General features: G+C 39.3%; 2 protein-coding genes across 3 annotated transcripts in view; both read right to left on the bottom strand.

Moving 5' to 3' along the window:
* The window catches only part of LOC119896365 (protein TANC2-like), a 64,197-nt gene extending 50,824 nt beyond the window's left edge, over positions 1 to 13,373 (bottom strand). The window contains exons 1-2 of one of the 2 annotated variants that reach the window (XM_038709815.1): positions 13,071 to 13,373; positions 7,232 to 7,404 (exon numbers count right to left, since the gene is read on the bottom strand). The gene's annotated coding sequence lies outside the window, so the exon portion shown is untranslated. The remainder of the gene's footprint in view (positions 1 to 7,231; positions 7,405 to 13,070) is intronic. The other variant, XM_038709810.1, reaches the window with a different exon arrangement.
* A 5,044-nt stretch (positions 13,374 to 18,417) lies between these two features.
* On the bottom strand, positions 18,418 to 27,576 carry LOC119896469 (ornithine decarboxylase-like). The gene is made up of 10 exons (XM_038709906.1): positions 27,420 to 27,576; positions 27,070 to 27,197; positions 26,795 to 26,968; positions 26,506 to 26,678; positions 26,201 to 26,417; positions 25,995 to 26,078; positions 25,722 to 25,875; positions 23,726 to 23,734; positions 21,138 to 21,259; positions 18,418 to 20,659 (listed from the first exon to the last, which is right to left on the bottom strand). Exons 1-10 carry the CDS (start codon positions 27,442 to 27,444, stop codon positions 20,417 to 20,419), a joined length of 1,329 nt encoding a protein of 442 aa, XP_038565834.1. The 5' UTR covers positions 27,445 to 27,576; the 3' UTR covers positions 18,418 to 20,416.
* Between the last annotated feature and the right edge of the window lie 232 nt (positions 27,577 to 27,808).

The raw sequence follows: 27,808 nt of genomic DNA, 5'->3' as shown, positions 1-27,808 counted from the left end.
TATCTGCGTGGCTAGTGTAGGAATAAGCCTTTCTGTCTGAGTGTCCCACAAAAGCTCCCAGTTGCAGCAGTTAGATGTCTTCTGGTTCTTTAGATGTGACGTACACACAGCAAAGGCCAGCTCAGCCTTGCATGTGCGTGTAATGTGTGTCAGTGTGTTAATCCTTGATGACAAGCGAGCAGGAATGATGAGATTGAGTCTAAAATCCAACGCTGCATTCAGACACACAGACGCGTGCGAACGCATGACTGAACAGCAACACATACATTAATATATAACAGTAGATGTGTCAGGAAAGGAAACATGTTGGCTTTTTATGTAAATACGCAGAAGACAAATTAGACAATAGCTGGGAAAATAGAGCAAGACTCCTTTGTGTCTGGCTGAGAGTCTGAGAGGCAGCGAGAGAGAGAGAGAGAGAGAGGGTGTATATAAATGAAACTATTTAATATAAAACAAGGTATAAATATACAGGCTTATTCCAAATTCTCACACTTTACCATGCAAATTCTAATGACTTTTGACTTTTTTGTATCCACAATATATAAATACTAAATAAGTAGATTCAGTCAGATGTTATTTTTTTACACAGCAATGATTTATTTTTTGGACACTTGGGGGCAGCTGAATCAGCTGTAAATGGCATAACATTTTTATTGCTAAAGTAGTATCAAGCAATTGTTTACATATAGAGCAGACATGAAGCAACATTACTACTCATCTAAAATGTGTGTTTCTGTCCATCTGACAAATGTAAGTCCAATATTCACTGTCCTATTAGCTCTGTTTTGTCCACCAACTTCTGAGAAAAAAGTCTGAATCTTTAGTTGCTAAATGCTCCACTTTTTCACCAGCTAGCCGCTAACTGTATCTGTTGGGCAGGTAGCATACAGTGAGTTTATCATATCCTTTTCACTCAAAAAGCTGTTGTTTGGTTCTGAAAGATGATGCTGATGAGGGTGGTGAGAATGAACCAAAACAGCAACGGTGATGGTCATAAAACCTGATCAATAAACTGAAAAACGCTAAAACGCTCTGTAGAGCTGAGGTAAACTATGAAACAAAGTAATAATTCTGTGTGGGTTCATCACTACAAGTGACTCATTTCAACTTTAACAAAATCAATCCATCCTCAGAACTCCACTATGTAAAATAGTTTTATTTCTTATTTTTTGTTACATTTTATGACTTATTATTTATTATATATCACCCATCTACTGTTTATCGTTTGTTTTTGTGAGTAGCATAAAAGGAACTAAAGATTAATCTCGTTATACAACCTTGTGTTGTAAAATAATAAACAAATCTACCTTGTACCTTGGAACAGTATATAAAAATAAACAGCAGGGATTGTGTAGGAGAGGCAAGAAACCCAAAGGGGCTTATAGTAAAAACCTCCCTCTCAAGGTTTTACAGTTTATCGTAACACTATGGATATTCTTACTGTATTATCTGCTATTTCATGTCCATGCTTCGCTATTTCTCTCAGTCGCTCAAGGTTAAATAAAGACTAAATGACTGGCTAATATCGATAATAAAAAACAAACGTCAGGCTGGTAATTTCAGTAATTAAGGCACTTAGTTAATTCATTTATTTAATTTATGATTTTTAAGCAGTATACTTTAGTATGTGTAGTGTGAGCAATTAGTAATTTAACTTGTGCAATCTTGCAGTAATGAATGAACAACAAGAAAAAAGCATAAAACACTTGACTCCAAACACAGGAAACAAAAACTCGTGAAACATACAAGATCAAAGAGAGATGTGGCAAATGAAGAAACCGATCTCATGAGTCACTCATGGCAGTCTGCAGCCAGTAAATGTGACTCAGCACTGACATGGTGAGAAGCTCATTCATGTGAATGTGTGTGTGTGTCTCTCTCACACACACACACACACACACACACACACACACACACACCATCTGTTGTCAGTTACTGCTCCATCTGACCTCCTCTAACTTTGTCTTACAAACAGAAACACAAAAGGTTGTCCAAATGTAAGAACAACATAAAATATACAGAGGAGTAAGTTTGGCTAAATCCCATCCAGTGCTCAGCTGCTACTGCTACTATCACAGCTACCTGTTGATGCTAAAAAAGGAAACTTTGCATCTTCAAATTACACAGTATTCTTTTTATATTCTCTAATGGCTGACCGTGAAACACAGTATTACCATATAGTTCACACATCTGTGAACACAAAGTTTAGGTAGCCATGTTGGAAGTTCTTTGTTGACCTAAATTGGTTGCTAACTTCCGAACGACATCTCAATTTGGAAAGAATCACTGAGACATAGTCCTGCAGTATGTTAGTCCTCTTTTTTAATGTCTTGTCCTTGTACTTGTGTTGTTCTGACAAGTAAGAATAATTATACCCTGTGTTAGGGCTGGGCAGTAAAACAATAATGATAATTATCACAATATATTTTCCTCAATAACAATATAACAAAAGTTCAAACGATCACAATCTTTATCGGAATTGTTTTGAATGTTCTACTTCAGATGTGTTAAGTGATCCACTGTTTGGCATCAAGTGTTTGTTCTGACCTTAAAGAAAAATTTAAAACCACAATTAACTATTGGGTTTCTTCAACGTTCACTCAGGAGCAAAATCAAAAAATCTTTAAACTTTAAAGAAATGAAGATTCGACATTTATCCTGATGATTATCGATATAAAATGATATGAAACTTTTTATCGTGATAGCTCATTATTCGGAAGTGATCAAAAACTGTTACAGCGCAAATGTAAGCTACAATCATGCTAGCACATTTACAGACAGAAAAGTGGCCCCATTTTATTTCAACGGCAGCACACGTATAGACAGCACAGATGGACGACCCAATAACTGCCCAACACTGTTTTTAATATTATAACAGGGTATAGGTTTGCATATGAATGAAATACATGTGACTATTGCTCAGAACAATGGACAGTGCTGAGAGAGAGAGATGCTGCAAACAGCTGTTTCTCTGTGCCTCAACCTGCTGATTTTTACAGAGAATTGCCCATAAATTCAAGAAATATTTAGTGCTCTGCTAGTGCAACTTTCTTTTGCGAGTGCTCCGATTACCAAATGCATTTTTTGATTTTAAAACAGTATTGTGTCCATTTAATAAATGTTTTCTCTCACTGCACAAGAGCTTCATCCTAGTGTCCTGCCAGCTCTTTTCCACCAGAGAAAAACTCTAAATGGACACACACCCTTGTCATGTTGTTATTCAGCCTATCTGAGGCTATTGTGTGGGAAAAATAAAGGGTGCAATGTTTAATAATTAAATCTCCATTTGTTGATTTCATACTCATTTATTTCAGGTCCTAACTGCTGCTATCTATGCCATTAGCTAGTAAGCTCAGTTATCCCGGCAGCTAACTTAGCAGTCCTCTCGGCTGACTCAGTCGAGGATGGGCACCAAAACCGGAACCTGGACAGCGAGCAACAGAACCGGGATCAGCTGCCTCCCAGTGAACCGGGACCGAACACAGGCCACAATACTGAATATCTTTGACACAACGTCCAAACTGATATTTTTTTTTTACTAACTTCATGTTAGTTTAATGTTTTAAAGTGAAATTCTGGCCATATCTTACACATTATACCTTTTTTTTCTCCATAAAATAATACAGGGTTTATACAGGAATCCCGAGGTAAAATTCAGTACCTTTTAAGACCTTTTCAACATAATTTAAGACTGAGCTGTTACCGCTTAAGTCAGCAACACACCTTGAAAAGGGGAATTGTTGATTTTTTAAAAGGAATTTAAATATATTTATAACATTTGTATTGCCTATATGTAATCAGGTTGCAACTTCACCTTACAATTGAGGCATTCACACACTTTCTCGGTTGTCTATAATAGCCTGTATAGGCCTACTGTTTTCTATGTGAAGAACTGGTCGGATTTCCTGCGAAAATCCATAGCCTTACATTTGTATTGACGTTTCTGTGCACAACATTACTGCAAATCATGTGACACACTGTGATTTGTGTTTTAGTTGGTTCAAACTAGATAATGTTAGTTTGCCTGCAAACGCTGACCAGTTGATTTGATTTTCAGGCACAAAAATGGAAAGGGTTTACTGTTGGTTGCAATCTGAAACGTTACTGCTAGAAGCCACTAAAAACTACAACACTAACAAACCTTTAACTTACATTTACTATAAATTGATTTTGAGACTGTAAAACTTAACACTCTTTTTTTGTGACAACTTCATCGACCACTGTATATACACGACATAATTCAAATAGGCCAGAAGGGAACAAAGCTGAAGAGAATAAATTGATGGATAACGCTTCTAGTGTAGGCGGTGTAGCACAGACACTTGTGATAAACAGCTGCTGTCTGCATCCTAAAGCTGATCTGTGTACATTTTTATAACAATAACTTTAGTAAAACAGATGTAAAACAGAACAAGGGGAACAGGTTCGCACAATGGCATACCGCCTCTGGCTAAATCTACATCTGTCTGCTACAGGGGCTCTATTCTCAACCTTGAGGAGGAACTAGTATAAATAAGTTTGATATTAATATATTATTTATATGATGTTCCTATATTAATTATAATTTCATATAATAGTTCAGTATATAGCCTACTACTATTATAATATTAATTCCAGCTGTTTCATTTTGGGGTTGTTTCATTAACTTTGTGGAAGGAAAAAGCTGTGTGGTGTTAGTCTCTAACTTTAATTTTAAGTGGGCTACTAACTCAATAATTAGTAACTATTTATGCAGAGTTTGTTGTTAGCACATAAAACTAAAAAAGTGACATTGACAAGCGCATCGGCTGTATGAAATGTTGAACATGTTTCAATAAAAAGGCACCGATTTAGCTAAAGAGCCAGCTAACGTTAGCCAAAGCCACACGCTGCTTATTTCTTCCCTTTTGTCTTCTATCTTACCGCTTCACCTGCTGTCAGTGCATCTTGCTCTTGTTTTTGAATAACGGGGCTGTTCAAGCGGCCACAGAGCTTCGTCCGACTATGTTTTGAACGATTAGCATTAGCATTTAGTTTACATTTTTTTTAAGATTATAGTGTATAGATATAGTTAATTTGAGTGACTTTTGTTTCATTTCTATCGTGTACTGCTCGCACGTTTAGAATAAGTTAACGTTAAACACAGTGTAACAGCTCATTAATGTTAGTGCTCTTCCACTAATAAACATGGCAATAGCCAGCTTTGTAGTCAACACAGATGATAGACAGGAGTTCACCAAATTCATCAAAAAAGGTTGTGCAGTATTTAGGTGGCCTGTAGATATTTAGAAAAATAGCTTGAGAAGAGGAATTCAGCTGAAGAGCCACATATTCAAAATAAGCAAAATTTCCATAAGACATCTTCTTGCATTGGAAGGTGTCATTAAACAAAATGGCAACTCCACCTCCTTTCTTACGCACTCTAGCTTCGCTCATAAAACTGATGGAGACTCAATAAGAACAGCTACACTGGTATCTTGGTCTAACAAAGTTTCAGTTAAAAACATGAAATTAAGATGATTAAGATGCGCGACTATGAAATCATTGATTAAAAATGTTTTTCCTGCCAAAGATCTGACATTAAATAAAACTACATTTAGTGCTAAAAACATTACCTGCAATATTTTTTGTGCCAGGCTCTGACAGACGAGGAATTACTGCTAAATTTGCAAAATTTGCAGCATATGTTGACTGCTTCCTGTTTCTTAACACATTCACCATTCTTCTATCAAGACAGGGTAGTAGCAGCAGCGTCCATGAGGATTCCACATTCCGACTTAAGAGCACACGAAGACACACTGAAATCAGAAGAACAACTTCACAACTCGGGAAATGGGACCATCCAAGGAGAATGTAAATGCACTGTGAACCGCTGGTTGCAATTCCCAACCCACTATATTTCACTAAAACTTACACACTGAACCTTTAAGTAAGGTTAATTGTTACATCCTGACCTTCCTCTAGCGCTGCCAAGCTGGTTAAAATTGATCTCAACATCTATCAGATAGAGGGGCACAACATTTTGTACGGACATTCATGGCTCCCAGATGATGTATCTGAATGACTTTGGTGATCTTTCTTCTAGCACCACCATGAGGTTGACAGTTTGGGTTTAAGTGAAATATCTCAACAACTGTTGGCTAGATTGCCATACAATTTGGAAAAGACATTTGTGTTCCCCTAGGGATAAATTGTAATAACCTTGGTCATCTCCTGACCTTAGCACCACAATCTGGTCAAAAAAATGTCATTTGTCAAATACTGACTAATGGCCATTCCAGGTGGCTACTTCCTGTGTTTGATTTCAGTCAGACTCAGAGACAAGCCTTTCCAATGATTCATGTAAAAGAAAAATCATGCTTATTTGAAAAGCTGTAGGAGGTATGGGCAGCTTGCCACCTTATGTTGTTTTGTGTGATTCCTTGTTTCCTCGATTCTCTACGCCACTGACTACAAAGTTGGCAAGACTGATAGAGCTACAAAAGCCACATTTATGGAAAATACTCCAACTGGAAATATCCTAAACATCGATCTGTCCCCACAATCCATGTCTCTCCTGAGGTGTGTGACTGTTTTTAGACCTGTGTGCTGTGCGATCTGAAAAATGATGTGTGTTATTAGTCATGCTAACTGTCAGTGGACTCATGTTGGCCAAGCAGCGGAAATCAGAGACTGTTGTGCCCACATCTTTACAGAAACATGCCCATCGACATCCTGGATCAAACACTCGGCAGGCGGTCCATGTTCTGAGCTGTCACCTCAAGACCCTGGCAAGATGAGAGGAGGTGGACTGTGTGTTTTACATTGATGATGCTTGACTGCATAAGAGAAGGCTCAAACACAGTCAAGATGGACACTGTTTCCCAACTGTCAGACTTTTTTTATGTTATGAAACCATACTATCATCTTGTGGCTGCTCACCTCAGACGTAAATAAAGAAATGCACTGTGGAATGTTCTGCGTGTATACATGTATGAATTTATGCATATCACTTTATGTATTGTTTTATTTTATATTATACGTTACCATATTTTGATATACACTTAATTATATGTTAAGTTTTGTGTGTGTAGCATGAAGGCACTACAAACTTTCTTTTTGATATACAACCTTGTGTTGTATAATGACAAATAAACTACCTTGTACCTTGGAAGGTGCTATACAAATGAAGAATGCAAATGAACAGTTCCTGCAGCTCTGAGTCTGAATGTTGTTGAACAACATGCAAATTCAATTCAAATTCATCTACCTGTTCTGCCTGTTCCCAGATCAAATCTATTATCTGTGTGTGTTTGTACAGCAGGGTGGACGTTCCTCTTCTCCGGCAATTTCACTAGTTCCTCTTTGGGATACTCAGATGATCCAGGGCATGCTGGGAGTTGCTGTCCACCCTGCTTCCTCACCACCTCACAGGGATTTCCCCTTTAACAAACCACACAAAGAGTAAAGGAAATGGCCAGTGTCATTAACACTACACACCACACACATTTTACGTACTCAGACACACACCTACACACACTAAACCTAAAGCACACATACAGCGCTGGTTTGTTTGACAAGGCTCGGTTATGTGTCTGTGTGTTTGTTATTAGCAATAGCTGAACCCACACAGACTCATACACACTCACACAGACACACTCTTATCTCTCTTCCCCAGAGAAGCCAATCCTGACTTCCTGTAAACGCTCAGGACTCCCTCAGCTTGCCCACATACAGGAAGGGAGTGAGTGTGTCTCAAAAAAATTCCTGTAGATAAACAAACAAAGGGCCAACTGATATGCTCACCCTTTACCATTTCTTCGTGCTGTAAACCTTTTTCACTTTTACACTCTTTGAAGGCATTAAAGTGGCGCGAGAGAACCTCTCACTGGCGGCCTCCAGTGGCTGTGAGTGGAAGCTGTTTACAATTTGAGGACTCAGAAACCTCTCCTGACTGAAGACGTAAGAAAACTAAATGAAACGAATTTCAAAAACCCTCACAGAGGAGGCATCAGCTTGCTTTCACTCATCTCTATACATGTGTGTCTGGGAGGGGATCAAATAGGCCCAGTAGAACTTTTATAGGGGGGTCACTGGTCCATCCAAGGGGGCCATTGAACAAAAGGACACACCTGGTGACTGCAACAATGATATGAGACTTGATTTTAGACATACTAGTTTATAACTTCATTTCGTTTCCAGTTACTATAAACTAGGGCTGGGCGATATGGCCAAAAATGTTACCGCGATATCGATAATTACTACGATACGTTTAAAGGCTGATTTTTGCTCCCATGTGAAAGTTAAAGAAAGCAGATGGTTATTTGTGGTTTTAAACTTTTCTTTATGGTCAGTCTGTTTGGCATCAAGAATTGATGAGAACAGTGGATCAGTTAACTCACCTGAGGTAGAAAATTCAAAACAAGTATGATAAAATCTTTTTTCAACAAATGTAAATGAGTAAAATTCAGTAAAATCTTTTCAGTCCCTTTTCTTCAACAATAGAAAAATGAAGTACTAATTATTTTCTGATTCAAATTAATCAAATCAAACATTTGTTGAATATGTTATATTGTTTTTACACTGCGATAATTATCATTTTTGTTTTATTGGCCAGCTCTATTATAAACAAAAGTTAAATTTAGTAAATTATAATGTTAAAAAATATACGTGAATGCTATGTAGCTTTTTGCACATCTAGTGATACTTACAAACATATGGTAACCTCTGGTCACCTCTGAAGATATTTAGTTTGATCCTGTTGACAGTCGACTGCTGGGCTAATGTTATCTGAATGTTAACTAACCTAAACTAATGTAGACACGCTGCTGCTCAGCTCTGAACGTCCAAAGATCCTCCTCAAGTGATTAAGATAATGATGGGATCTTCTTAAAAGTACACCTGTGGGATTCCAACTATTGTTTCTTATCTGCTTGCATTTGCTCAACTTCACTCTGCTAGCTGTAACGTATGTGCTCCAATCGGATCGATCGTAATCAGCTGATAATGGTTAGTTTGATTGGTGGTCTCTAAGGCCGATCAGAAAAGCCAATCAGATGATACAATACTCGCCAGAAAAATTTTCAACGCCAGCTAAAATGGTTTCACTATGCAGTCTGGGCAGTTTTCAGAGCTAGCTAGCACCAAAGTCCTTTTCAGACAGGACTTTATAAACCCGTGGTGGAAGTTAACACCCGCCAAGCGCCACAGACTTTCCGTTTGGCGTCTAAATGATGGAAGGCTACCTGCCACATGGATGGGTAAACGTATTCGGTACGATATCGCCATATAATATCTTTTTGACGGTAGCTAACAGCGGATAAGAGTTGTTTTTTTATGTGTGTTGCACTTAATTGGTCCCTGCTGTACCAAGGGATCTAAAATCGTGTTAACACACAGATTAGGGGCGTTCCTTGATTGTTGTTTATGTTCATTTCAGGTTTCTTGTGTTTAATTGGTCTACGCCAGGGGGTGGTGGGTTAGGGGATAGAGTCAGGAACAGTCAGTTTGTGCTTGGAGTACACGTTTTTTTAGCATTTAGGTAGTTACCACCGTACCGTGCAAATCTTTCAACCCTCCCGTTTTCCCCCGGGCTGTTCTCTCCCGGTGTCCTCCCGTTAAAATATTTCTCCGTAAATATCCCGTTTAGTTATACCCGCTGTTTGCTACTTTCCTCTCCGTTAAAGCCGGTGGCAACCTGTAGAACAGCTCTGTGACAGGGAAGGGAAGTCAACAGCACCGCCAATAAAAAAAACAAGAAGAAGAAAAGTAGCGCAGCGGGTTCAGGACTGATTCTGTTTGCTAAACAGTTGCTAACAGAGTATTTCACATGCATTTGCCCTTAAAATAGAAAAATGATTTACGATGTGCGAGTAAAAACTACAACCTACAGTTATTTTTGTGCATGAATGGTTATGATTTATTTGTTAGTACACAGCATAAATAAATTAGAGACTAGTGTTGACTGTTTGTCTTGCACAAGGATTTAATAAATGAAAACAACCTTCAATTAATATTAGGCCTATAGTAGTGATACACTTCATATGAAAGTTTAATGAATAAGTGCATTTAATAGCAATATATTCATTTTGCTTCAAATTTCAATCTGGCGTCTTCTTTAAGTTTGTTTTCGACAGAATACCTTATTATCTCAATTAAAAGTACTGAAACACATGTTTACGTGACATAAAAAGATAAGTTATTATTTTGGCCGGTAAAAAATATGCTTAGCCGATTTTTTTTCATCTACCAATCCCATTGGCAGGTGAGCCAAAAAGTTCATTTCCACCCCTGTTATAAAACGATGACACACTCACATTTGGCTTTCTGATTCGGTCTTCTCAGTCATGCAAATCAAAAACACAATGCTACTGACAGAGTTTTAGTTCCAGTAGTTTTATTAAAATATTTTTTACTGTGTAAATAACACTTGTACTGCGCATGTCGCCGTATTTACTTTGCGACAGCTCCCAGTCTTTTTTCCGCCACCGCAGTTTGTACTGCCGTGTTGCTTTCAGTAACAGTTCCACTTTGTTGTCGGTCAACGCAAAAAAAATACCTGGTGTGGTTATTCATCTGTAGTACTTTCTTCATTCACCAAATCTTCTGCAACTGCGGAGTAGACCCTCTGCTTCATGTTTACAGCATGTTTACATGCACATGCCCAGTGAACGTGAACGGCCACTAGATGTGTGTTTTCAGTCGTTTTAATATATATATATGTATCTATATATTTTAATATAGAGATCAACTCTGATACGCAGCTGAAACGCTGCTGTGGACGGAAAAGATCGTATTTGTTATAAAACTGTTTTGAAAAACTGTAGCAGTGTGGATGTAACCTCACATTACCCCACTCCTCTCTACTCTCTCTACACCGTAAAGCCAACAGAACCTGCCTGAGCTTTCCAGAACAAAAAGCGGCTATTTTAGAGTTTATCATCGACTCATGATGCCTGTTCTCCTTTATCTCCTAAATATTTTGGCTACAGCCTTTTTTGATGCAGTTTTTATAGTTGAAGTAAATTTATTTATACATTTAAGATGCTGTTTGTTCTGTTGTTGTAGTTTATTCCACAGGAAAGCTATATTTGTTAAGCTATAACATTTTTGCAGTAACCAGGCAAAGGCTGCTATGGTTTAAGTCTCTAAGACAGAGGGAGTGGAATTTTTTGCCCTTGTTTCCTGGCAATAAAAAAAACTGTTGTCATTTCATGATACTTTATCATCTGTTACTTTTATACTTTAATACATTGCTATTAGGACTAATTAAATTAATATACAGTATACTGTATAATGCTACATGATAAATAAAAGGCTTCAAATAGACCCGGTGATCGGTATCGGCCGATATTGCTTTCAGCAATCGGTGATCGGCCCAAAAAATCCTGATCGGGGCACCTCTAAGTATAATATTTCCAATTGTGCCGCTAACTTTTATCACTGCCTCAATGGGACCGTTCTAATAGGGTGAATTACACTAATGCATGACAACTGTACTGCTTAGGAGTGTGAACTGGCAGCTTTTAAAACGCTAAGCCTAACCTATGATAGGTGCATTACCCTCTGCAATATGGAAAGCTTGAATGATCATCAAGGACACCAGTCAGGAGGTCCACTCTATTCTCACTCTCGCCATATGGAAAATGATACCGGAGCATTAAATCCAGCGCTGCCCATCTCCGAGACAGTTTCTTCCAACAGGAAGTCAGAACTGTGCTAACACAGGCACTGCACACTAACACAATGGATTATATTTTTGTTAGTTATCACTATGTTTTGCAATAAATATCCTATCAAAATTGGAGCAATTCAGACAGACAGGTTTGGAAAACAAAACAAATCATTGTCACATTACATTGCCATTGCACTTAAACCAAGTCCTTATGTTTTGTACTCCTTTAATTAGCACTAGTGATGTGGTGTGAGTGATCTAATTAAACTAATGACTAGCAAGGAAGGGGAGGGGGTTTATAATCAGAGCAGTGTTAAACCCAGACTATGAGCTACAGGGGTAGGCAGATTAACATGGGATTACACCCATCTGCACCGCCACTGTCTAGGAAAAGAAGCCAAAGGCTTAGAGAAGACCAAATATGACAAAGAAATTACTTGGTCAGAGTGACCTGCTTCTCCACAATGATGTCCAAAGTGTTCAGAAAAAAAGACCACTATGCTTCAGTCCTCTGGACGCCTGTATTATGTCTTGCTCACTAGGTACTGTCGATAGAAAGATTGATGGATTAATAGATCGATACATCAACAAACAGACAATAGACAGATCGACAGATCTGTTGGATAGATAAACACACACACCAGTGCCATCCGAATGATGTAGATTAATAATGGACATAGTATTGTGAGAGATAATCCCATAATTCCCACACAAAGGATTTATGTTTCCTGTCAAAACAACTGTTAACCAACAGCTGGCTGACACGTCCAGCCCCGTCCAAGCGACGGGAATTTGAAATGTGACCAACATGTTGAGGAAAACAGGGCAGAAATGAGAATAGCTGCTAGAGAAAGGCGGGAAAAGTAAAAATCACTTTTACACACATATTTAAACACAGTTCCTTGTGAGGGTTATCTGTTCCAGTTTACAACCACGCTCCCTTCCCTTTAAGCTGCATTGTCATTTGATCACTGTGTCACCTGCAGGTTGCATTATACAGCTGTGACTGTAATATCATGTGTTTCTGTGGTACATACAAGCTAAGTGATGTTTCAAGCTGTCAACATTTATACAGTAACTCAGATCAGCCATGGTGAGTTCAATATGTTAAAGCCATTACTACGTTAAACGATATGATTATATAACAACAACAACACCAACAACAACAACAACAACAACAATAATAATAACAGTAATAATAATAAATAATGATACGTCTGAAACATTAATATTATTACGTTATGGGTCTCTTTGATATGATGGCAGTGATGGTAGATGTTAGCCTCCACACATACGCACAAATGCACACACACACACACACACCATCTTACTACATCTATCTCCCTCGCGCTCACACACACACACACACACACACACACACACACGCACACACACACACACACACAATAATACACGGGAAATACAAGAAACCTACCGTGCGTGTTTGTTCTCCCTCAAGTCACCGGCTATGAGACTAACGTCAGTCGGGTAAATAATAGGTCGGTCACGGTCGGGTTAATATCAAGCCCTCGGTGTGTACTCCGCCGTAAAGCCCCGGTAGAAACCAACGGAGGTGTTGTGTGGAAAGCGGGTTCCCACTCTTCCCAATTCCCCATTCATTACCGGATATCAGTATCTCCTTATCAATACACGGATGGAGGTTTTATGACCATTATTCTCCTTCCTCCAGTGAGCACGAGCTGACGTCTGAAGAGCTCCAGTGGCACGAGTCTCCTCCAGTCGACGGGAGGTGATGAATTATTCACTAAAGGGGCGTGGCCAATAGTGTGCTTGTGCGCGCTGGCGTGTGTTTGTGTGTGTGCGTGTGTGTGCGTGTGAGAGAGAGAGAGCCTGTGCTACAGACAACAACAGAATCCCTGGCTACACACTTGAGCCAGCAGCTGTCACGACGAAGCGGTCATAAGATGCAGGAGGACACCTAGCGGTCAAAAGACAATTTGCACCTTGAAACGCCGTCATCACAGCATGAAGCAGAGAGAATTATGTTGGATAAACATAAATGTAAGTTAAATAAAAATAAATATCAGATCATGACATGCCTCGTGATACGAGTGAGGCTGAATAAACGTGAATGAAACTGAAAAACCATTGGGCCATTTCACTGAATGGGTGGCATTTGCTTGTTCTAACTCTTCCAAATTAAACTTAAAGGGGCTATATGTAGTTTTTCAATGATATCAGTTATTAATAAATCTAAATTTTTTACTGCCTTATTGTCAATAGGCTCTAACCTCACTTAGAAATTAAGCACACGCCTGTTTTCTCTGTTGCAGCCACTATTCTGCTTTTAATGTGAGGACACCGGGGTCGGGAAGTAGATACGAGTTCCCGAGCTTCTCTCTGTGACAACAGCCACAACACCGCAGCTAACGACAACGCAGTCCACTGACACCATAAAACAACCGACTCCCAGCAAAACACAGACTCCAACATAAACTCCAGGTAAGGATAAAAACAACAATAAAAGTTTATGTGCTGAACCTTGTCAGGCCAAACAGAATCAGACTTTTAATAGCAATATCACCATCAAAACCATCATCCAACTGATTATAATGCAACAGAATAGCTTAAAATACACCTGGAATACAAATGAACTGTAAATTTGATGAAAAGAAACTAACATACAACAGTTATTACACAATTTTTCTAAAATATACCAAGTAAATGTCCATGTTTTGGCCATATTTAAAGTTTATATGTTCACTTTTATTGGGAGTTTTCTTCAAAACACTATTTCTGTCCATACAACCACATTCTAAATAACACAAAGCTTCCAAACCAGTGAAATATTGATAAAAACAATGAATATTGATCAACATTCCTGTGAGCGAAAGCACACATGCTTTACAGGCCCACAACTTGAAAACAGAACATCCTACAGGGCTGTAATTGGGCACTTTCTCGTCTATATCGTTTGGTATATTGGATGTCTGTGTAGCTCCTACGAGTCAGCCAGTAGAGGCTGATAAAGACCATCTCTCCCAAAGCAACACTTCTTTCCTCCTTCATCTTGACAAGAGAAACGAAACCTAGAGCTGCGTTTTGACCAAAGGAACTATACCCTGGAACTTGGAACCTTTGGAGGAACTCACTGCGTTTCCACTGGAGGGACCAGGGTCTAAATTTAGTTCCACGGTCTTTATTTTACCCCCCAAAAAGTCCCTGCTCGTTGGGTAGTACTTTCCGAAAGTACTGATACTTTGGGGGGGTGGAGCTTGCCTTGCAGTGAATTTCTGAATGGGCGAGTAGAGGTTACTGGCTTTAACTGGAGAATGTCGGGTGTTTTTCTACAACTGCTTCTCTCTTTTTCACCTTGTTTACAAACCAATAAATCACAATCAACAGTCAAATAGCCACACAAGTCTCGCCGATGTCAGCCTGAGATCGTACGTTGGCATTAAATGTATTGCTTGGAAATAGCAGCCAGCATGCAGCGGTGTGTTTACAGCGAACAGCTGATGGAGCCACGTTCAATACTGGGTCCGGGGGTTGTTGTTGTTCTCATCAGTCAGAAAGTTTTTACACAGAGCTGAAGTCGGTCTCCTCCTCTCCAAAACAGCTGATTACAGCAGGTAATAAAGCTCGTTAAAAATTCCGTTCCTTGATGCTCAGGCGGACACAGAGGAGAGTCCTGCAGCTGATCTGCAGCTGTTGTCGGCTGGAAATGTTGTAATAACCTTCCAAACTATCGCAACTTTATTTTTGTGTTGCTTTCTCTGCGCTGGAGTTATTTTAAGAACTTTATTATCCAGATTTTTATTAAATTTGTAACAAACTTTATCGTGTGTCTCTTCATAGTACTCCCACACAAATAATGATGCCTGTGCAGTATAGGCCTACTTTACTACTTTAGTAATCTTTACTCATTGCCATTGCCCAGCACCATTGCTTTAAAAGTTCCTCCATGTATCATCAGCTTAAATTTGTCAGTTGCAAAAACTACATCCAATAGTGTTTGTGTGAAAATAACCCCCCCCCCCCCGACCTTTTCTAAAAAGCCTTCTCTAGGTTGGCCCAGACGTCTTTCTCAATCTCCATGTGACGATCTGTGACTGGTCTTGTGGTTAGGATGACACACACAGTGTCCTCAAACAGGTATCAAAGGATGTCTTTGCGGGCTGGCCAGAAAAACCTGTTGACTCTAATCTTCTGCATACAACAGACCTCTCCATGTGTTTGTTTCACTTGTATCTGTGATGATGCCAGTACTGTTGTACTTCAGCAAACACCATTAACCATCGTTCATCTACCTTATTGTGGATGCACTGTACATTGGAGAGAAGAATGGTAGGAAGCAGAGGGAACCAGCGTCTATTAGCCAAAATGTGTCTCCTCAGTCTGCACAGGACGCCGCCTCTCTTCCCTCTTTTTCTCCGGTGACTTTTGGCTAAATAGTCTTTAAAGGGTCAAGATCCAGTGAAATGACCTTTCGATCTTTAAATGACCTCATATAACCTCATATTTTGTTCTCTCGTATTCTTTCTGGTACACAGTAAGTAGAAACAAATGCACAGTAAATTGGAAGGAATTAACATACTCTGTTGCAGGCCATAGCTGAAAGCATTATTGTAACTGACGTAATGTTTCTCAATATGTAGCCTAGCTAGTTAGCTAATGTCAAGTAGGTTACCGAATAGACCACATTTAATGTGTTCAGGTATGTTTAAAGGTTCTACAGCTTAGCTTCCTAACGTAATGCATAACACAACATTTAATTTCAATAAAACATGTATGACCCATCATATGATATAAATTAATTGAATTTAGATTTGAATTTGAATTATTTGAATTTAAATTACCGTAGCAAGCAAAGGAACACAAAATAACCAACATAATGCCAACTTTTACCTTCTACTATCCATTCCTTCCACAAGCAGGAACCACTTCCTTCTTCCAAACCAGAAACTTGATGCTAAAATGGTATTGTGGGTGGGGCTGGACCTTTTGGGCAGGGCTGCACTGTCCAACCCTGCCTTTCCACAGGCAAAATAAATTTTTTCAAAGATGGTGTCTGTCGTTTTAGAGGAGTTCATATCTACCTACCTACCTATAACCAGAAAGTCTACTGTTTGGATTGTTTAAAATTTTTATAATTCACTTAAAAGGACCATGTGTAGTTTTTAGTGGCACCTTGCGGTGAGGTTTCAAATTGCAACAACTACCTTCCTAAGCATGTGCTCCTGCGCGTGCCTGAACTAATTAGCGAGCCAAAACAGAGACAGACACACTGGAGACAGCATCACAGTGCTAAATGCTAGAAACTCAGGTAAAGTCCCACTGCAACGTTAGGACTATTTCTTTAAGCTTGATGTTGAACTAATCCTTGTTGCATGATAACAATACATTGACTACATTTAACTGACATGATATGTCGGCGTTAGATAGCCTTTAATAACTATTTGGCAAAAAGCTGCGTACCGGCTGTGTATCGGTAAAACAACAATAAATCAAAATTGAGCATTACGAAGCAAACAATACCAGATTAGCTGGCTGCCCCTGCCTTCCATCACTACTGGTTTTGGAAACACATTGTTCCACATTTGCTTTGTTCTTGCAAGCTAAATCAACACTTTGACATAACACCGGTACCAGGGATAGCTGGTGAAGTAATTTGGCAAGCCATAAAACGATAGCAACAGGTTGGCGTTAGCTGATACAGCTACATAGAAATATATAGAAACATCTCCCATTAACCACAAATACAATTCTTTTTTAATAATAGAAGTTATTTACATTTTTGTTCTACACTCTATGTCACATTTTCTTTAATTGGGATCCCATAACAATCTGACAGATTACAATTTTAAATTGGAAATAAATAAGATTCATCAAAGTTTATCTTTAAACCATAAACATTAGCAAACGCATTTGTACAAGCCACTGAATGCTTTTGAAACCTGACTTTGGTCTTTCAGAAAAACTGTAGTATTATCTGCTAAGTGACATATTTTGAAATCCTTGCCCACTACATTTATTCCTAGGAAGGTAACTAACAAAAATAAACATGGAGATACTGGAAAGCCTTGTCTTATACCATGATAAATATGAAATTTTGTGTCTGAATTGCATTTGTAAAGTATTTTCCAAAACCAAAAAAGAAATATAATAGCTTTGCAAAGTGAAAAAGCCCAAAGTCCAACCCAAAGGGAGTTCCCATCTCCCACCGAAAACTCTGCTCTGAACTGACTGAAAACAGCTCGTTTCCTGTCCAGCCGCTTCCCTTTCATCCCTGTGACGTCACAGAGGACATCTTAAAGACAACATGTTACAGTGGTAAGATAGTGCTGACCCTGAGATTAGGATAAAAGCTGCATGTGCTGAGACACTGGAGCTCACTCGGATGATACTCTGATGAATGTGTCCCAGTGAGTTCCTTCTGCAGAAGACTTGAATAAAATTCATAGAAAGACAAGTGTTTGCCTAAGCTGTTTATTTGAAAACTTGAATTGCCATCACAGGTGAAAGACTCTTAACTCAATATTTTGGAGCAATGCTAAATGACTAAACTTACTTTTGGTGGCATACACATTAATCAGAATAAATTGGCTGCAATTTATATCAATAACTACAATAATCTTCCAGATGTCTTAAATTAAATTGTAATGACAAACATTGCTAGCAGCAGGTCATATTAAGTGCCACTAACATTAATTTTGTCTGTAACTTGAGGAAAGGCCACAATTAAACATGTCTGTAGAGTAAACCCTCAGACTGGACCAGAGGCCTAATGGGCCCTCACCCTTACTATTCATTCTCTTGGATGTAACTGTAACTTAGACTTAGATGAACTGTTGTCCATCCATCCATCCATCCATCCATCCATCCATCCATCCATCTTCATCCGCTTATCCGGGATCAGGTCGCGGGAGAACTGTTGTCCTTTCATTATAAATGGTATTCTTTTCAATGAGACACAGATTCCAGTAAAGTTCAAATTAAATCAAGTTTAGTGATAATTACGTAAATTAAGTAAATAAACAAATACATCAAATACATGTGTCTCTGAGCTGGTCCTGGGAGCAGAATCCTTAAAGTCTGTATTACATTGGTTATGTCCTGTCTCACTCCTCTTGTTGCAGGTCTTATGGTAAGACCCACCTTTTCCACATTCACATCCACACATAATCAATGTTAAAACAATAGTGTATTCTACCCTAAAAAACTACAAACAGTGGAGTCAGAATCTGCGCAGTAGTGATCAGGGTTGGAGCTGCTGTATCCCGGTCCAGCCCATACTCCCAGTCGACTCAACTGCGAGCAGGGCTCAGCTGTCAGTCATGCTAATAACATCAAATAACTTGTGAAAAACCCAACGTATCAGAAATATGAACACTTGAACACACATCAGCATGATAAGAACTACCTAATGACAGAAACCATCTTTGGGAAAATGTATTTGACTTTATTGTTTGTCCATGTTCCATCCGCAAAGGGCCAATTGCCATGTTTTGGCATCACTTCTGGGAGCTGTCGTGTTGTCAATTTTTTATATACAGACTATGGTCTGTACTAAGATTGTTTATGAGTCAGAAGCAGTCTTAACAACTCCAACAGATTGTTACCGTTTTATCTGTTTCACAAGTCCCCATTCTCCACATTACACCTGTTACTTCAGTGTGTCGGATACATAGCGTATTTAATCAACATTAAGGTAAATATAAGTAATGGATAGCACTCTGTATCAGCAGATCCCCAGATACCCTTACAAATTCATTGAGAAAAGATGGTGTATTTTAAACACAACAACATTTTTTTTTAATATTCCATGCTATCTTTTTACACTGCAAACTGTAGTATACAAACTGCAAACTAATCTAAATGCCCGTGTCCACCAAAGCGTTTTTTACCAGCTGAAAGCGCCACCTGCTCTTCTGAAAACGCCTAGTTGGGAGCGTTAGGGTGCGTTTTGGAGGTGCAGTGTTGATGATGAGATGTGATGACACGCCAATGTGCCTACACCTCGGTGTGTAGACACATCGTTTCGTTCAAGATCGGATGTGCTCTGTGTGGTGTTAGTCCTGCCCCTCCTGCACTGTGATTGGACTGCTGGGTAAAAAGTGACAGTGACGAGCGCAGCGTTTTTCCCAAAGTTGAACATTTTTCAACTCTCAGCGACCGGAAAAAACGCCTCATCACGCTGCTGCCATTTTTACCTGGTTGTAAAAATGCGGCGCTCCCATTGCATTGCTCTAAGTGAATTATTTGTAATTGCTTATACTATATACTGTATGTCTATAACAGACTTACCACAAATGTAATCCTAAATTGGGAGAATGCCATTATCCCATGGTGGATTGCAGGTGCAGTGAAATTTACATGACAAAATATTCGCGATAGGCCTGTCAATACAGAATTCTGTTGCAAGGCTTTTAACTCACATTAACAAAAGAGCACACATCACACATGTTTTAGCATCACTTCACTGGTCACCAGTCTAGTATAGAATTCAGTTTAAAATCCTGGTCCTTACTTTTAGAGCCCTGCACGGTCAAATTCCTCCCTACATCTCTGACTTGATAAAGCTTAATAATTCGACCCGTAGTTTGAGGTCATCAGGTCAGAGGCTATTAGTGGTTCCCTACACTCATTTTAAAACCAGAGGGGATCAATCATTTCAAGCAGTGGCACCTAGGCTGTGTGAATTCTGTTGATTATTTTAAAAAGCAACTGAAGATGCTGCTATTCAAGCAAGCTTTTAGTTAGATGTGGGGTTTTTAGGTTTTTTTATGGTTTTGTTCTATGTTTTCCATTTGTATTAAGTTAGGTGTGAGTAAGATTTAAGGTGTTCCATGTCTCAGCTGTCATAACTGGATAAATGTGTGCTCTTTCAAAGCTGTTGAAGTCAGTGGATACACTAACAGAGTAAGCACCCATGTTGTCGATGAGAAGCCAGTCGCCTACGTGCAACTCAGGAATCCAGTAGCTGTCAGTTACTTTGTCAATGCAGTCGCAGGTTGGACCCCAGATTACAGACCTGTATCTCTGCTCGCTGCTCTTAACTGCCTGTGTAGAGCACAAATATTGAAATTTAAAATCCACATAACACTGGTTCTGGTTATTATATTCTACCATAATCTATTTGTTTAAATCAGATTTCTATTTTACATTTTAAACAAAAGTGTCTCAATAACTGAACATGAAGATATCAGATTGGGTCATTGTGCTTAATTTAGAGTCCAATATCCCCAGCAATTACGTCCATATTTTACAATTCCACACCTCTGGATTCACGTCCAGTGCCAACATTAAGTGCCAGTGAATTAGAGTTCTCTTTAGGGGGACAGTGAGCTTATGGAGGTCACAGTCTGACTTCAATGCGCTCCTAACCCTAACCATACCTTAAATAAAGAATAAATGCCATAACTATGATATTTCCCTAACTAACCATTCAGTAATCACCATGCTCAGAAACTGTGGTAAGTGAGAAGTGTAAATCATTGGCATTTGATGTTATCTGCTCTTTTGAAGGTTTGATATTTACCCTGTGAAGGTATGGTTCGAGGTTGCAGTGAGCGGGATCAAAGACAATGCAACTCATGGAGCCATACACTCCATCATTAAGGTAGTACATCATCATTCTGTTAGAGCTGTTTTCCTCACCATCTGGAAGAAATACATGCAAGATAAGTTACTAAAATGGCAACCAACCAGATCTATCAAAGATGCAAATACTTTTTTAAAAAAGATGTTGAAAATAATAGAAAAATAAAAATGATTCACTGTATCTATGGTGCCTCTGGCCCTCTGTACAAAGTGAGTAACTACAACCCTGCTAGCAGAGATGTAGACTCGGGTCTTGGTGACTTGGCCTCAAGTCAACTCGAGTCAGTTCTGATGACTTGCAACTTGAATTAACAGAAAATAAATGACTCCACTTGGACTTTGAAGCTCTAAAGACTCATGGCTTGACGTGCATTGAAGACAAAATGACTTGAATGGCTTGCTTGTGTTCATTTTATGTTTTCAGTTTAAATATAAAATATTAAAAATGTTCATTTTTGTCAGTGGTGATATTACAAGTGTCTGTGTGACGTTACACGATATGCGAGCACACACTGGGAATGGCATTGTCATGACTGGATAACTACTCGCGATGCTCCCTGATGGTTTATGGATCAGATTAGATTATCATGCCTGTGCCAAGAGTCATCACTTTCAGATTCAAGAGTTTCACATGTGAAGAAAAAAGGCAAACTGCTAAATGCAAGACCTGCACTTCAAAGATTTGTTTGTCATTTAACAACTCATTCGGATCCAGTGTTTCCCACAGAATGACAGGGGGGAGTGCAAGAGAGAGAGAGAGGGATGAGCGAGAGGATGCAGAGCTCTGCAATCAAATACGATTTTAAATAGGCCTAGTAAAAAAAATGGAAAATCAATATGTGGCGGTCAGCGTCGATATTGTGGCATGCTGCCACAAATAAATGAACGTGTGGGAAACACTGGGGTCAGTACATGTCTGTGAGGGCTGATGTTAGCAAGGTCTGGTTAGGTTTAGGCACAGAAACACTTGGTTAGGTTTAGGAAAAGATCATGGTTTGGGTCAAAATATCTGATTGCCAGAAAAATGTCTTCAAAATGTCCAAACATCTTGCTAAAAATGCCAAGTTTTGTCAGTTGAAACAGTAAACGAGCGGAGGTCTCAAACAGTTCCCTCTGCTGCTTTAGCAAATTTCTAGCCAGCAGCCATACCCACCTTCTCCTTTGGAGAAAGTGAGCTCATATAGATGTCATGTGAATTACGTCACTTTCCTCATGATATGCATTGTTGAAATGTTGACATAATACATAGTGAAATGTAAAGAACATATCCATGGTTTGCAGAAACGTACAATGCAAACCTTTTATTCTGCCAACTGGGCTGCACTGACGTAAAACACATCCTGTGTTGTAATACCACTTGGGCTTGAGAGATGATAGTCAGACAGTCAGTCCAACTTGAGAGGACGAAGAAGTAGTGCTGCCCCGAGGGGTATGCAAGACTAAATTGAATATAACTTACAGCCCCCACTTAGTGTCACAGAAACACAATGATGGCAAAAACAATAAGCAATATAAAAAGAAGCGAAACAAGAGGAAGTATTGCCGTGGTTTTCCACCCTTTGGAGACAGCTCTTGGCAGGTAGAGATCTGCAGTTGGATGCTGAACTTGCAACATTTATAACAACACTTATACTCATATCTTGAGTGCAACTAATGACACCGCAAACTGTACCAAAACATTCCAAATGGTGTAGATATGTGGCTGTTTTTTGCTACTATGGTTTTGCTAAAACTGAGCTAAGCAACTTCTACGGAGACAGAGCGGTGACAGAGCCTCAATCGGGGCCCACCTGCACCCAAGTCATTTATACCAAGTTTACAAGACCCCGGACTAAATCCGAAAGTCCGGTTACGTCCTTTCTAGTCAATGCTTGTGCTCACACCAGAAATGCTGCAACGCATCCCAGGAGAGGCTCTCCACTCCACAGAAAATAGGCATCCTGTCTATTTCTGACGGAAGCCCAGTCAAGCAGTACAGAGCCAATGAACCAGACTGGAAGTCAGACACAGAAACGGCATAGAGAATCCGGTTGATTTTCAAAATAAAATACTCCGTGCAGACTCCTGATCGTACAGTTTATCAACAATAAACACAGTTAAAACAGACATTAAAAGAAATAATGTAACTACAAGGCCTACTTAATCATGATAGAAGCACAAAAATTAAGGATAACTGACCAAACAACAAAATCTGAACAAGTCAGCAAAATCAGGCATGCAAAATGAAATGCTCCATGTGGGAAATGAAGTGCAAAGAAAGGAACAAAACCTGTTCACAGAGAGCTGTAATTGGTAGTGGAAGCACAAGAAATAAATAATACAAATAAACAACAAGTCAACAAATGGGGCAGGCTACAAAGCTGCAAAGTTTCCAGTGTGAGTTGACGCTGGGCAGAGGACGAAGAAATCTTGTGTAACGTTAGTGATGTTGAAAGGGGAGACGTCTCCAACCTCTCCAGGTTCTTTATAAAGAACGGCGTGTTGGTCCTGCAGGTGCTTTGCTCTTTCATTATCGCCGCTCTGTACCGTCACTTTCTTATGGGCTTGCATGTATCCTTTGCCAGCATCCAATCACAAGTGACGAGTACTAGCCAATCACAGCACAGTAGGGCGGGACTTGCCAAATCTCTGGCATAGGGAAAAAAAAATGTGATTCAAACGGAGCGAATGAGACGAGAAGAAAGTGCTGTGAGTGACAGAAGACGGGGCTGTGTGGGCGCTGCAGCGGTGTGTGCATCAGCTCGCTGTCAGGGAGAAGAGAAGCACATTTTCAGGATTGAAACTGTGGAAGATGAATAAAAAAAGCCTGCATTTGTTGCTCAGAATACCCATGATGCTTGACGGTGAAGGGAGTTTTGTTAAAATTTCAATATTATCTAGCTGCAGTACCAGAGGCTGCGGTTTCAGGACCCCCGCAATCCTGAGACCGCAGTTCTGGGACTGTAGTTCTTTTGCAACAGCGCCATCTAGTGGAGTGGTGGTGATAACACACAGCAACACAGACAGGGTTAACCGGTCAACATGCATATAATCAATAACTTAAGTTTAGGCACACACTCGGTGACGGTTGTGGTAAGGGTAATTTGCTTCGGGGGGCTATCAAGGGTAACATAGCTAGCTAGCTGCCAGCTAGCTGGCAGTATCAAAGTAAATGAGGGTCCTAGAAATGCAGTTCCGGTCCTAGGATTGCGGCCCTGAAACTGCAGCCTCCAGTACTGCAGTTACATACTACTCTAAAATTTGCTAATAAGTTTGCCATTTGTTAGAAATACAAATGTTACTTTGATTTAATTTTTTTAAAACATGTCTGCTTAGAATATAGTGTTTTTTGGTAATGTGTGTCGTAGTGTTTTGGTTAATTGTCATTCTTGTGGTGGTTCACCATTGAAACCAGGAGTGAAGTGACTGTTACATTTGATAAGAACAGCTGAAAGTTTTTTTTAATTATAGGACGTGAACCACATGCAGCTCCTCACCTCCGGCCACGTCTTCAATCAACTGACTGCTTCACAGCCGTTATGACCGCTGCCACTAAAATTGCTAAATAAAATTTTATATCAATGCGCTAATTATTTTTACTTGCACACTTTGCGAGCATGTTAACACTAAACGCTTGGCTAGCTTCCTCTCCTTGTTCTTCAAAAGACATCTGAGTGACAGGTGCTGTTATCAGAGCAGCGTAACTCATTAAGAAAATCAGGATGTGCAAGTGTTTGATTGTCCGTGCGGCAGAAAGTGACGGTGAATGGGAGTGGAGGAAAATATTCTAGCAGTAAATGTTATGTCGTAAATGTCGGTTACAGTGTGTCAGCTTCACAAGACCAAAAAAAGTTTGTTTCCCCAACTGCTGGAAAAGTGAAGCCGCTTTGCGCTAGCAAACGTCTCCCCTCCCCTTCAGACTGAGGTCTGGAAGCTTAGTAGGAAAACAATCAGTATGTTTTTTGGCTGCTATGTAAATTAACATTAGCTCAATTTATAGGACATAACTAGTAGCTGCATTTCATTACTACGTACTTGTCCAATGTTTGGAACCTCAGGTACAAGCTTAGACTAAACTGGTATAGCCTACAGCTCTGTCCTGTACACATCCTAATAGTTAAATTGTTTTTCAATTTTCAGATGAGTCTGAAAAACTGAATGTTTGAAATGAGACACAAAAGGCAAATGTGAACAATTCTATTGCTAATGATCCTGAGGTCATATTAACAAGGTTTTCTTGCCGTTTTAAGGCTTAGGAGAAGAAGCCCAAACAGTTTGGTGCTGTGCCATGTATGGAAAATCATTGTGGAGAGCAACAAACTAAACAAATGACCTTTTCCCAAATGTAAGGGTTGTAGTTATTCCCCAGTGGACTTCTTTAGCAAGTTTAGTCCTTAGTTTTTGGATGTTGTTTATTTGTTCACATATATGGTAAAAATAATGTCCCAAAATGAGTGTGGAATTGCATATTTGTCATTGGAAAAAATAAAATTTAAATTCAACCACACATTGTATATATATGACATCTAGTTTGTGTCGTTACCTGACGACTCGTCTATGACCACTCTTTTGGCCATGACGTTCACTGCCAGTGTGAAGGCGGATTCCACGTAGTATCGGCCTGGTTCTGCGATAATCTGCACCCCACTGTCAGGCGGGAAGAATTCATCCAGTGCTCCATTAATGACTTCTGAAAACTAGAAGGGTTCATAGCGGTTAATAGCTATTTCAAATGTAAACTGATTTATTTTCCATTAAATTTTTATTTTATTAGTTATCATTGTTAATGTGAGATTATGTAACCACAGTTCTCAACCTCTTCAAATTTATCTTGAAATTCCCCAATCCCAGAGAATCCTCCACCAATATCCAAGAGTCTCATCTGGAATCCCAACAAATTCTGAAAAAAATATCAATCAATCAGTCATGTCAATTTAAAATGTTAGCTGTTGGCACTTTGGCAGACAGTCTTAGAATTTTATTGAATACTTTAATACAATTTACACAATGATGACGACATACCGCTAAGTCAAAGACATGTCGGGCATCTGCTATGCCCTGCTTAAACGGCAAACTTCCAGTGCACCCGCTACCTACGTGAAAGCTGACCCCAATGACATCTAAGCCCAGCTCTCCAGCAAGTTTCAGCAGCCTACCAACTGACCCCAGTCTGGCTCCAAACTTTGAACTGAGTTTTACCAGCGATTTAGAGTCATCCACTGCAATGCGGAGTACCAGTCTGTAAAGTGGTTCAACAGACTAATCAATACTCTAACAAGAATGTACACAAAATATGGAAGCAAACATATTAGTAGTTGTTCACTTACTTGGCTTTGGAATGACAAAGAGAAATTTTTAGGAGTTCATCTTCACTATCAAAGGTCATCATATCTACTCCATGAGCACAGGCATACCTGATGTGCGACAGGGGCTTGGTTGTATGTGCATAAATTATTTTATCTGGTGTCACTCCCAGGGATAGGGCTTGCTGAATCTCGCCCTGTGTTAGACCAAAACAGGTTTGAAATAAGCAAACTGAGAAAGAAAATGAGAGGGAGACAACTTCTTTCTATAACAAAGATTGTGAAAAAAGTCTTTGAAATACTTCATCAGTACCTTGCTAGCACAGTCAAAACCTGTGTCCAGAGCACTCAGCATCTTTAAAACTGCTGGTGTGTTGTTGCACTTCACTGCATAGAAAGGCTTGACTCGAGGTAAGTTAGTGAGCCACCTGACGTGCCTCTTAACGATCCTATCAAGATTTGCCACATAGAATGGCTCTTCACTGTCCTTAAAGCAAAGTTACCATTTTACTGTTAATGAAAAATACACATCTCAACTATCTCACAAGACATTCATAGTCAGCAAAACTCAAGTGTCGTAATACTCACCCCTGAACCAAGCTCTTCTATTTTATTATCAATGAAATCATTGGTGGTCCTTCCATAATCTAAAATTTCAAATCCACAATTCTCTGAGGACAAACTGCGCATGACTGATCCATTTGCAGTTCCTGGTGCTGCAAGTGATGACAAGCAGTGAAAGACAAAATCATAAAACGAAAATAACCTGAAACAAATGTTGTTAACGTGAGGCTGGATCACAATTATTACCAGCTTTTCGCTATTTGTCTGAAATTGTGAAATTGTAATCAAAAACCAAAAATGTAACAACAGCATTTATAGGCACATTTGCCTCTCACATTAAAAATCACCTTAAGAAGTTAATTTTTTTTTCTTACCCCGGCCAGCATGCTTGTTCATCATCAAATCTCAAAATAATGTTAAATAAGTGTAATTCTTATCTCTTAGCAGCATGAAACAAAGACCTGGAAGTAAGTTTAACACAAAATGCTCACACACGCCTAACTAACACTCAGTGTAACACAATGATTTTGTTCAGCAAGCTCAGTCTTGGTTTACCGCACCTACTGTTTCAAAACCAACAAACCTGTTTACCTTGATAACCCAGTGGTTATATTTTCCTACATCAGATTCAGTTTAGGTGTTAAGTAATATGTAAGCCAGAGGGGAAAGAACTGTTGTTGGTTCTTGTTTTTACAGTACAGGGGCGGGGGAAGATTTTGTTGTGTGAGAGATGCCTAACTGTCCTTCTTGCTGTTGGACTAGT

This window comes from Micropterus salmoides, unplaced genomic scaffold (assembly GCF_014851395.1).
Source record: "Micropterus salmoides isolate LMB-PRFRI ecotype aquatic unplaced genomic scaffold, ASM1485139v1 Ms_hic_scaffold_10, whole genome shotgun sequence".
Classification (NCBI taxonomy): domain Eukaryota; kingdom Metazoa; phylum Chordata; class Actinopteri; order Centrarchiformes; family Centrarchidae; genus Micropterus; species Micropterus salmoides.
The sequence above is the reverse complement of the archived record's forward strand: the minus strand, read 5'-3'. Positions and strand labels throughout refer to the sequence as shown.

Excerpts from the sequence above, each read along its gene's own strand:
- LOC119896469 (XM_038709906.1), bottom strand. The coding sequence starts at position 27,444 with ATGATGAACAAGCATGCTGGCCGGG. Across the intron at positions 26,679-26,794 it reads GTTTTGACTGTGCTAGCAAG|GGCGAGATTCAGCAAGCCCT; the intron begins GTACTGATGAAG and ends GGTCTAACACAG. Across the intron at positions 25,876-25,994 it reads TTCAAGATAAATTTGAAGAG|TTTTCAGAAGTCATTAATGG; the intron begins GTTGAGAACTGT and ends GAACCCTTCTAG.